Source organism: Schistocerca piceifrons, chromosome X, assembly GCF_021461385.2.
Source record: "Schistocerca piceifrons isolate TAMUIC-IGC-003096 chromosome X, iqSchPice1.1, whole genome shotgun sequence".
In the NCBI taxonomy this organism is placed as follows: domain Eukaryota; kingdom Metazoa; phylum Arthropoda; class Insecta; order Orthoptera; family Acrididae; genus Schistocerca; species Schistocerca piceifrons.
The window spans coordinates 73,892,064-73,904,426 of NC_060149.1; the positions used below are offsets into that span (position 1 = coordinate 73,892,064).

The following is a 12,363-nucleotide window of genomic DNA, read 5'->3' on the forward strand; positions in this document are numbered from 1 at the left end:
CCAGGAAACAGATGGAAAGAAGTAACCAAAATGCCATCCTTCCCCCCCCCCCCCCCCCCCCCCCCCCCCTATAAACCTGGTGATTTGGTTCTGCTAAAAAACACTAGTATAAAGAAAAGAAGAGTGAAGAGACTTACCCCTCTGTACGACAGACCATATTCAATCATTCAGCTCTCTTTCCTTGACAATACAGAATTACAACTGCCTGACCGCAACATGGTCATCCTTTTGATAGACTAAAACCCTATTCAGGAACTATGCCTCTTCCACTACCTTCTGAGACAAGCGCCAGACCTTCAGCAGGTCCTGCCCCTCCCTGTGAAGCAGAGGAAAATGGAAGTTCCACCACCCCCAGCTTGCCCTAGATACGCTCTGAGATCTAAACACCATATGCCATTAGATCCAGGGACTAGACACCAAGGTACTGCTTCTTACTTAGGAGATTCCCAGTTATATCAACCAAAAAAAAGGAACAAGGCTTAAGCAACCACCTCGTTACTTTCCTTTACAAATGAACATTCTACCTCTACAATATGTATTTCATGCTCCCATGCTATGATAATTAAGATGTCACCCTAGCCTCCCTCTCTGAAAGAGGTTATCAGAGCTTTACCCGCCCAGCGTGTTCTGCCTAGTTAATCCCTAGTTTTAACCAGTATTTTTTATGTTCCCATGATACGCCTAGTGTTCAGACAACAGCTCTATTTCCAATACCAATATATTTAATTCTAAATAAAAGTACCATATGGAGAAGTTATGGATCAGTATCAGGATATTGTATGAAGTAATGAATGCCTTAAGTCTCTACCTTCTCATTCCAAAGACTTTCTCCCTGAAATGGCACCATGTTTCAATAAGTAATTTTCCTGTTTGGACACCCAGAGTGATAATTAATAACATGCAGTACTAACTGAGAAATTTGCTACTAACGAAGATACATAACTTGATACTTTGACACTAAAAGAAATGCTAGATAACTCAATGATTATTTTTGTACTGTGGTCGCATGGCCTACACACAACAGTGACACACTAAATTCCTTCAACCGTCCCTCATGGACGCCCGTTCTTTTACAGGTTAACTCAGAAGGTAAGTACAGCTGCTTGGTGGTACTGCGAAGTTGTAAACTTGTGCACTCTACCTGTCAGAATCAGGTGAGCTCATCAACAAGGAGGCGCATGTGTGGTGGTCATAATGTGAAGGACGGAGTCACTTCAAACACCTGGCACTGCTGTTACCTCCCTGTCCCTCCCCAACCCATGCTGTCCCACTAGCCAGTGCTGGCTGTTTGGCTGTTTTCGACTGACTCCTCCCCCCCTCCCTCCCCCCCCCCCCTAGCCTCTCCCCGTGCGCTGTCCATGTGCCTGACTGCCGCTGTTAAAGAGACCTTACACATATTAGAACATACTATCTTTGCTATCAACCAATGTATAGCAATTTAATACAGAAAGGTACCATCTTCTTATGTAATACCTATTTCAAACATGATTTCTTCCATCCTTCTGTCTCATACCCGGGTAACTTCAACAACTTGAAAGCCCACCTGTAAATTTACTTGCACACCTAAACCCTTAACATGCCTGCTGACCAGACTATAGCTCCGAGGGGAGTTTGGAAGCAAGTGACTTCCAACTGATGGAATGCGAAGCAGAAAGGCATTGCAATAGCGAAGCGTGCCATTATGGGGTGTCTTCCCATGCAACGCCATTTAACTTGCTGGTGCTCTGCATTTCTGAGCCACCTCTGAAGTATAGTACCACCATACCACCTTCCGTCTAGTCTGACTCATCTTAAGAACCAACTACCTGCTCCCTTTACAAATCCTTAAATGGTTTCACCATTATGTGCCCACCACAGCCTATTCACTTTTGCCTCTGTAAAAAAAAATCTTTACAAATAAGCTATAGTAATTTTACCCAATAAACCCAAATAAATCAATTCATTCAGGAGAGGAGTTAGAGTACTATTTGCAACAGTCACTAACCCAACTGTAATGTTAATTTACATGAAGTGCATTTTATGAATGGTTAATTCAAATGTCCCAAGGAGTCATGAAAAATTTTCACTTAGAACATGCCAGAGCTGTTGCTGTGGTGCACTACACGCACTGTGCAGCCGCTCTGCTATCTCTGTGCTAACCTGAAACCTGCCTCCATTGCAGCACGTCTGCTTGTGCCTCTTGCCAGTTTTATAATGCTACCTGCTTCACCATGTACCAAGTTTGATAAACTGTTTTACCACTCAGTTTTGGTAGCACCCTAAAATTTCTTACCATACACGCATCACCACCAATAAGAGAACCCCCAAACAGACAAATTTAAAAATTAATACCACGAATTAAATATTACGTACCTATTCACTACACCCCACACCTCAAACATAAGACTTATGATAATTGACTATCAAATTGTCCCCTTTATACTCACTATAGCTTTACAGGTATTAGGAGAGAGCACACGACTCAAGAGAACTAGGCTTCAAGCCTCGGCCACAGCCAACAAGAAAAAAATAATTCCAGGTAAGTCCGTCCCATTACTACAACATGATACACCACCAGAACACTAAAAAAAGTACACCCCACCAGCAAATGGTGCCTAACCTCTTCTTCACCACCCAGATATACACCAGAAGGCTCAGTATTTGTGCATTTTGTATGATTAGAGGTGTTGAGCAATGTCCAACCCTCTATGTGTTTCCAGTTGCTAGCTGATTAATAATTGATACCAAATAACTTGTATTTTTTCTCCCCTTATGACATTGTGTTACGTTTAAGCATTTCACAATCATTTTGCTGCACAACAAAGCCCTTGCTATACCCTATATGTTATACCATGCAAGTATTTTTATAATTTATGCCATTTGTTTTGTACAATATGCACTTGTATTTTATATTGATGACACCAGTATGTAAAGACCCACCACAGCCCGGGAATCTAGATATGTTCCACTATAGCAATACTCTCATTATGTAGGATCCCCCTTCAGTTGTGATACACAATTTTGTGAGTTAGCAATTCTGGAATCCTATTCTGTGCCATTTTCATGCCCAGAGCTGGACTGGTATGTTTAGAAGAAAGTAAGCACCTGAGTTATCTAAGATACTCAATAGAGAAGAGTCGAATGTGTTTCTGAAGTTGAGTGGTAAGTGAAATAGATTTTGTGATACGATAAAACTAAATAAGTTTCACCCAAGTAAGTGAAGAATTGTAGTTCACACCCCATGTGTGTTTTGCACATTTAAGAGTTCACCCAGATGAATAAAAGTTTCATTGTTGCTCACCCTACCTTTTACGAAGTAATTTAGTGATGAAGTGAAGATGTTATGAGCGAGCGAGACAAAATCAGCCCTATGGAAACAGAACAAAGTTCCTTCCTCGCCCATGCATTGCACTGGGTTACTACCATTGCTCTGAGTTGCTTGTCTATTCATTCCAACCTCAACCATTACTTTGTACCTCCCTCCTCCAGGGCCATGTGCCTTACACGGTGCAGTTAGTGCCCACAGAGTGCCCAGCTGATCAGGTTATTCTTTCAGTTTTCACTTTCATAAATTGATCACCTACCTACCTCTTTCATCTATGCATCACTGACACATCACGATGATATTCACCTTCATCTGCACCCTGGTTGGTAGCCAAAGCTACTCAGATGTATTGCCTCCCCCCAGAGGGAGGGGGAAGGAAAAGCCTCGCATACGGATACCGTTTATATTTTTTCATTGTTTGTACCCTCTTGTGATTGATTTATTTAGTGATGAGATGAATGCAGCCACTCTTGCCTCCTTAGGACTGGCATTCTGTCTAGCGGAGAAACTGCCTGCTTCCCTCTTCTTTTTTCCTGGTGTGAGGGTTAAGCAGAGCTGTTTTTGCATCCAGCAACACAAACATACATTCACACACTATTATCCCCGAATGTTTGACACTGTCCTCCCACAATAATACTTCCTACTGTTGAGGCTATGTGACTTTCATAGTTCTGGGCAACGAGATACCACACCTCCAAACCAGCTAGTTCACGTGATTTGTGGCCGATTTTACTGTATGGCCCACAACCATCCAAGAAGTTTTCTCAAAATTTCACCACCCATCTTCATATAGCATTAGTAATTACTGCACTCACCTACCAGTCATTTGTGCTAACTGTGAATTTGAAAGCTACTGCATCCATGTTTTTCCAGCATATTGGCCTGATGTACAAGTTCATGTTATATGGAAAACCCGTGAAATCCTTGTTATCAGTAAGAACTGCTAGACTCGTTCTGTCCTATCTGAGCATGCCTTGCAAAGCTGCCAACTTGAGAAGTACTACATGTGTTCAACACTTACCCTTCACAACCATAAAGAAACGTACAAAGTTGCATTGTTTCTCACTGAGAAAGCAAGCCCCATCTGCAGCCATCTGGTTGTACCAATAATTGAACCCCAGTTTGTTGCTATAGGCAACAGTATTTTATACACTGTACCCCACCCAGTAACAGCCACTACTGTGTGTTATGAGTACCTTCGAGCAACCCAGACCTACTGTGTGCTACTCAACAGTAGCGGTTTATTATTTAATAGCTCTCATTGCTATATCACTACCCCCACTGCTGAAGTGTTTGCTCACTTATCTTACGTCCATAACGTGTGACTCCCCTCCTCTCATGTGGTATTTACCAGAGGAACCGATGGTACTACTGTTGCCTGACAATTTGCCATCTCTTCCCAATCAGTCATATCCCCAGCTGATCCAACCTTTAACCGACCTGGTAAACAAAGAGACAGGGCAGATCACACTAGACAGTGCCACCACGCATATAACGGATTGGCACTACCACCAGTATTTCAGTCATATTGTCATTCCCAGTTCTGTATGTACACCTCTTATAATTATCCTTATTGGTTTATTGCTATGGGTAGCTTTTAGAAAAGAACATTTTGCGAGACTTCGGTCACCCCTCCCTGCTGTCCCCGAACAGCAGCCTCCTGGGAAATATCACACTTAAGTTTTTGTAATGGGAACAGGAATGTTTCTTCTTGCCCCATACTATAGTAGTCCAGTAGAAAACTGCCATGGTCTGAGTACCGTGTGAGTAGGAAAGGAATAATACAGGGTGTTTCAAAAATGACCGGTATATTTGAAACGGCAATAAAAACTAAACAAGCAGCGATAGAAATACACCGTTTGTTGCAATATGCTTGGGACAACAGTACATTTTCAGGCAGACAAACTTTCGAAATTACAGTAGTTACAATTTTCAACAACAGATGGCGCTGCGGTCTGGGAAACTCTATAGTACGATATTTTCCACATATCCACCATGCGTAGCAATAATATGGCGCAGTCTCTGAATGAAATTACCTGAAACCTTTGACAACGTGTCTGGCGGAATGGCTTCACATGCAGATGAGATGTACTGCTTCAGCTGTTCAATTGTTTCTGGATTCTGGCGGTACACCTGGTCTTTCAAGTGTCCCCACAGAAAGAAGTCACAGGGGTTCATGTCTGGCGAATAGGGAGGCCAATCCACGCCGCCTCCTGTATGTTTCGGATAGCCCAAAGCAATCACACGATCATCGAAATATTCATTCAGGAAATTAAAGACGTCGGCCGTGCGATGTGGCCGGGCACCATCTTGCATAAACCACGAGGTGTCTGCAGTGTCGTCTAAGGCAGTTTGTACCGCCACAAATTCACGAAGAATGTCCAGATAGCGTGATGCAGTAATCGTTTCAGATCTGAAAAATGGGCCAATGATTCCTTTGGAAGAAATGGCTGCCCAGACCAGTACTTTTTGAGGATGCAGGGACGATGGGACTGCAACATGGGGCTTTTCAGTTCCCCATATGCGCCAGTTCTGTTTATTGACGAAGCCGTCCAGGTAAAAATAAGCTTTGTCAGTAAACCAAATGCTGCCCACATGCATATCGCCGTCATCAATCCTGTGCACTATATCGTTAGCGAATGTCTCTCATGCAGCAATGGTAGCAGCGCTGAGGGGTTGCCGCCGTTTGAATTTTGTGTGGATAGAGGTGTAAACTCTGGCGCATGAGATGATACGTGGACGTTGGCGTCATTTGGACTACAGCTGCAACACGGCGAACGGAAACCCGAGGCCGCTGTTGGATCACCTGGTGCACTAGCTGGGCGTTGCCCTCTGTGGTTGCTGTATGCGGTCGCCCTACCTTTCCAGCACGTTCATCCGTCACATTCCCAGTCTGTTGAAATTTTTCAAACAGATCCTTTATTGTATCGATTTTCGGTCCTTTGGTTACATTAAACCTCCGTTGAAAACTTCGTCTCGTTGCAACAACACTGTGTTCTAGGCGGTGGAATCCCAACACCAGAAAAATCCTCTGTTCTAAGGAATAAACCATGTTGTCTACAACACACTTGCATGTTGTGAACAGCACATGCTTACAGCAGAAAGACGACGTACAGAATGGCGCACCCACAGACTGCGTTGTCCTCTATATCTTTCACATCACTTGCAGCGCCATCTGTTGTTGAAAATTGTAACTACTGTAATTTCGAAAGTTTGTCTGCCTGAAAATGTACTGTTGTCCCAAGCCTATTGCAACAAACGGTGTATTTCTATCGCTGCTCGTTTAGTTTTTATTGCCGTTTCAAATACACCGGTCATTTTTGAAACACCCTGTAAGTAAATAAAATACCTCCAAAAAGAAAAGGCATGGCCCTCCTTTAGGTATAAGTAACAAAGTGAACCACTGTATGCGTATAAAGTAATGCAAAAGTGTTAATTCCTTCCCCCTTTGTGATCTGTGCTTCACCCCTTCCAGAACCCCCCACTTATATGCTCCGGCAGAAGTTGCAGTGCGCCACAGCCCGCTGCTGCCCACAATGGCCATCGACCTTCGCCACTGCCAGTGCCAACAGCTGATCGCTGCACCATCCACCGTCATCCAAATTTTGCTATGCATGATATTAATACAAAAAATATTGTCATTCTTTCAATACTTTTCCTAAACAAAAATGCAAATTAAAAAAAAAAAAAAAAATCAAAAATGTATTGTCAAAAATTATGTAAGGCTGTCCTTTGCAAGAGCCCCATAGTAACTGTCAATTCGCCTCCCCATGCTTCATTCCTGTCGAAGGGAGAAGGGTGTAGATTGTGGGCTGTTACTGAATGGATGTAATATTATAAAAATTTAATTTTTTGTATTTCAATTGATGTTTTCCAGTGCCTTCCCTTCCGCCTGGCAGCTAGTTTCAGCTCGTAAGTCACGTTGCATTATACCGGACAGAACCACTTCGAAAGTCACGTGTTGAAGCATCAGCAGCTAAACTCACATGTTGCTGATGAGGTACTGCTGCTGAACCATGTGTCTACAGTTTGGCTGTCCAATAGGGAGGTTTGGAGGTGGTCACATGGGGATAGAGCCATGGCCAGCCACCTGGAGCAGACACGCTGTCCGTTCTCTTCTGCTGGCAGCTTCTGACCCAGTTAGATGCTCTCCTCTCCTGCTCTCTTGGGCAGCAGCCCATTCAGTTTTGGCGGCTTCTCTAGGCCTGCCTTAAACCACTTTTTACTGAAATAAACTATCATGTCTATCATAAAATGCTTAACTTCATCACCTCAACAGGTGCCTACTGCTTTCCCTTCCTCGCCAATCCTGAGGCATTAACATCTGGTGTCATTAACCGTAGTATGGAGAGACCAGATAACATTTGAGGCAACCTCTAGGGCTAACAACCTTAGTTGCAACATGGATGTGTATGCATCTGACATAAATTCAAGTCCACAAGTGTGGTGGCCCCTCATTTCAAGGAAGGTATCACAGGGGGTAAATCCTTGAACAAATCCCTTGTCATGATATCCATGGTGCATGAGTCTGGTTTAGATTATGGGGGAGACTTGACATCATGCAGTAGATGAGTTGGGGTGTCTCAGCATATCCCAAACAGTCGAATACTCAGAACGAAAGCAATAACTTCCCTAACAACAATCAACTTAAATTCCTTTAAACAAACTGGCAAGTTGAAAACTCTCACTAACATCGTGCTCAAAAATCTAATACCCATACTTGCCATGCAACATAGTACATAAACAAACAGAACCTTGAATCTGAAGGTTACTGTTTCTTCAAGACTGGAGCCAAAAAACAAGGAGCCATGAGAACCAGTCTTTTTTAACAGGTTGCAAATTTCAAACCAGTGGATGACTGGCCATCTGTATTAATAACCAAATGTGCCAACAAGAGATACCAAAACAAGAGTCCAGACCACCTGACAAAGATGAAACAGGTACAAACCAAGAGCCACATTGTCTGTCTGAAACAACACAGTGCTTTGAGAAGATTCAGTAGTTGCAGAACTGTGGAAATATTCCCCTGGAAAATCAGCTGAAATATTGCAACACCATATAGAAAGTATCTGGTTTGAGGAAACTTCACCAAAAGACAGGAAAACAGCCCAAATCCATACAATGAACAAGAAAGACAGCATGAAAAACATCAATAACTAAGAGGAATATCTCTGCTACCAGTAACATACTAAATTCTCTCACTTGGCATTCTGGAGCATTTGGAAGCCGAAGTTGAGCAGCCAATAGGGGAATACCAAGGATGCTACAAGAAAGGTCATTCAACAACCAAATAGATCCATAACCTCAAAAGCATCATTAGATATTGTATTCTAAGGTGTAAACAGCATGTTTCAGTCTTCATAGACTTAAAGAAAGCCTACGATTCAATACAATGTGAAGTCCTGTTAAACATCCTTAATGAATGTGGGGTTGACCTTAAACTGCTGGCATTTAGAGCCACCATGACATACACAAACTCCAAGATAAATTCCCTAGGTTACCTCTCCTTTTATATCAAAACAGGAGTCAGTCAATGTGACCAGCTATCATGAATCTTCTCAGCTCTGTATTTGAAAGAGTCATCAGGAGCTGGTAAACAAGGCTGATGGAAAACAACTGTAGCCCAATGAGAATTGGAACTAAATCCAAGGGAATCATGCTATATCATCTGCCTTTTTGTGGCAGATTGCCATTGTTTCAAACAACATAGAAACTGCTAGGATTCAATTTGAACTGTTAAAGGAAACCGCTACCCAAACAGGCCTGTATATATTATTTGAAAAAAATGGAAGTAGTGACTGACATCAGAGATGTCCCCCAAAACACTAGACAAAATGTGGAGACATTAGAAGAGCAGAGAAATTAAAGTACCTGGATGAGATCATTATGAAAAATGGATTGGACAAGGCAGCACTTAAGAAATAAATATGTAAACTTGAAATAGTCTACCAAATGTTACTCATGATCTACAACAAAAAATAACTTTCACAGAACACTAAAATACATCACTATGAAATCTTTCTGAAGCCAGTAGTTATGTAGACAGCTCAGGTCCTATCTGCAAATGCAAATGAAGGCCTCCACGAAGAAATGGAGGAAAACGGTATGGAATCATTAGGGTAATGATAGGATCCAACTACAAGAATACCATCCTCCAAAAAAATTCAACAATGAAGTCTATGGAAAAACAGAAACCATTACAGACTCAGTTTGCAAAAGACATGTATGATTTCACAGACACCTCAAATGAATAGATGGCAATAATTGAAAAAGAAGAGCTTCAACTTTTATTTATCAAACCCCAAACCACAATTTCCTTGTTTAAAAATACCAAAGATGACCTCCAACTCCTAAAAATTACACTGCAGATGCCTGAAACAGGGATCTCTTCTGTAAGAAGATAGTGATGAACAGGCTACACTGAGATGAGCAACCGAAAAGACAACACAATGCCCTTTGGATGGTGGAGCATATGGAGGCCCACTCACAAAGGATGAGGGATATCTGGGCTGCAAAGAAGACAAATTTCACTATGAAATGTAGCGTGACTTAACATGTTCCTAGATGACCCAACAAAATAATAATAATAATAATAATAATAATAATAGTGCGTTGCAAAGACAGGTCAATCAGAAATATAGTAAAACAGACCCAAACAGTGAACAAGAGTGAAAAAATGTGCAATGCAAAAGTAACAGCCAGATTTCAGTTCATATGTAGACAATGTTTTGATTGCAACTGACTGTCATATATTACTGAATAAATAAAAAACTGAGGTACATTACATGCTATGATGGAGAGATGAAACTGAAATTTAAATGAGTAGGCATGAAAGAAGAGAACTCCTTAGCTTTATAAAGACAGTTTATGATCTACAGTGTACCTGGTCTCTCAGAAGCATGAGTCCATTGTTGCCATCTGATACTTGAAGATTGTGGGTAACTTGCAGTGCCTTCTCACCTGGCTGGAGTTTAATAACATATTTTGATGGAAAATAACCAACTCTGCCAAAACATTTTCCTTTCCACCAGTCTTTGTCAGAGGCATCAATTACTGTCACCTTGTATCCAGCTCTGTAAGGTTAAATAAATCCTTAACACAATGGAAAATATACATAAAAGTTAAACTATTTAATGAAGGAAAGTAACAAATGGAAAATTACAGAAATTTTGGTCTCTCTGATGAAATACATAATTGAAGAAAAAACTGGGATGCATGCAGTAGATTTAGCAGATAACAAAGAAGCATTATACAGGGGTGTCCCAGGAAGAATGGTCATATTCAGGGATATGACAGGAACAAGTATTTAAAACAAAGTTTTCTAGTAAATGTGGGCTGTAAAATGCATACCTTAAGAGTTATGAGAACTTGCTCATCTTTGGTATGGTGAAACACATCTCTTAAACTCAATAAACTGACAACATGCTCACAGCTCTTAAGGAACACAATTTAGAATCCATGCTTAGTTGACAATTTTTTCTTATTTTAGTCTATACTATCTCCTCCCAAACTATGGAAAGCAAAGAGCTTGCAGTAAGGGAGACTTGTTTCACGTTATCGAAGATGAAGAAGTGCTCATAGTTCCTAAGCTTTGCATTTTAGAGGCTGTGTTTACCAGACCTTTTCTCTTCAAATGACCATCCTTTTCATATCTCTAAATACTGATCATTCCTCCTGGTCACCCTGTATGTTTTTTCTTCTTTTTTGGTATTAGCTTTACATGAGAGATTAATGATTTATGAAGTGCTATTATGTTTCAAATTAAATATAATGATGCCACCCTTATCTCAAATATTTAACAGTGTTAAATAAATAAACATGTTGTAAAAACAAGACTGTTTGGCATATACACATTATTAAGGATTTTATGAAAAGAAAATACTGATTACCATTTGACATGTCCATATCTCAAGATTTACATCACATACTTGAATAACTTGTTCATACTTGCCATGTTTCTACTGTGGAATATTGGCGAGGACGTTATTTGTAACAATAAAGTTTATCTCATCAATTTACACTATGGTCATCATCGTGGTAATGACACACGCTGGAATCTGGTTCTACAAGCAGTCCACCAACTGCATGTCAAGGCACCTGCTGTAAGCATACACCTGGACCACTGTTTCTCATCTCTTTTACTGTCATGGTTCATTAACTCATTAATGGCTTTTCCTACATTGTGAATACAGCCTCAACCCCCCCTCCCCACATCCACCCATATTTCTTATGAGCAACATACTGATTTTAATTCAATTGAGATATCTCTGTTACTGGTCTGCAGGTCACTCTCCCTGCCCCTAAATAATTGAAACAGGCCATAACTGAAACATCTGATGCAGACTGTGAGCTCTGAATGGTCAGGAATACAGGCAACTTTGTCAAGTAAACCCTAATTTAGCTGTAAAATTGGAGGAACACACGAGACCTGCTGGTATGTTTGTGTTCAATCATACTTCACCTTTCCACTTAATTAACCTCATGATGAGTAGTGATAAATCATTGATATAATTCCACTGAGTGCCTCACAGATCTGGATCATTATATCTCAGCTCAACGAGTTCCAGTCATGGCTATACTGTGACAGTATTTGGCACAGGGTTCATTTAAACTTCAGGAGAGAGAACAGCTCATTCTACCATTGTCACAATGATACAAGCCCCAAGCAGTGATGGCAACAAAAGCCATTTTCTGCAGACATAGTTTTACCCATGTTGGCAACCATTTCCTTTTGAGATGGTTCCATAGTGAGAGAGAAAGAAATATTTATGGTGACATCTCGCAACATAATTTCCACGACAGAGAGGCTACAAAGTTGGGTGGTATGCGCACTAAGAGTCCACTCCAGAAGGGTGAGTCACAGCTTCTCTCAGCAGGGCTGACGCCATTTACTTCTGCAAGATCAGTGCCACAGAGGCCATCTCCATTTCCTGGAAGGGAGACTTAAAAACCTGTGAGGTGTCACAAGTTGCCTCCCCTTGAGTGCCTGGCTGCTGGGGTTGATGTAACAACACCACCAGATGAGGCTGCTACACTGCTGGGCAATACAACTACACTGC

The 12,363-nt window shown here is 41.4% G+C and overlaps 1 protein-coding gene across 1 annotated transcript in view; it reads right to left on the reverse strand.

Moving 5' to 3' along the window:
- Positions 1–12,363, reverse strand: part of LOC124722181 — a 997,523-nt gene that overhangs the window by 23,855 nt on the left and 961,305 nt on the right. The window contains exon 15 of the mRNA XM_047247381.1: positions 10,188–10,377. Coding sequence (XP_047103337.1) covers positions 10,188–10,377 — 190 coding nt within the window. The remainder of the gene's footprint in view (positions 1–10,187; positions 10,378–12,363) is intronic.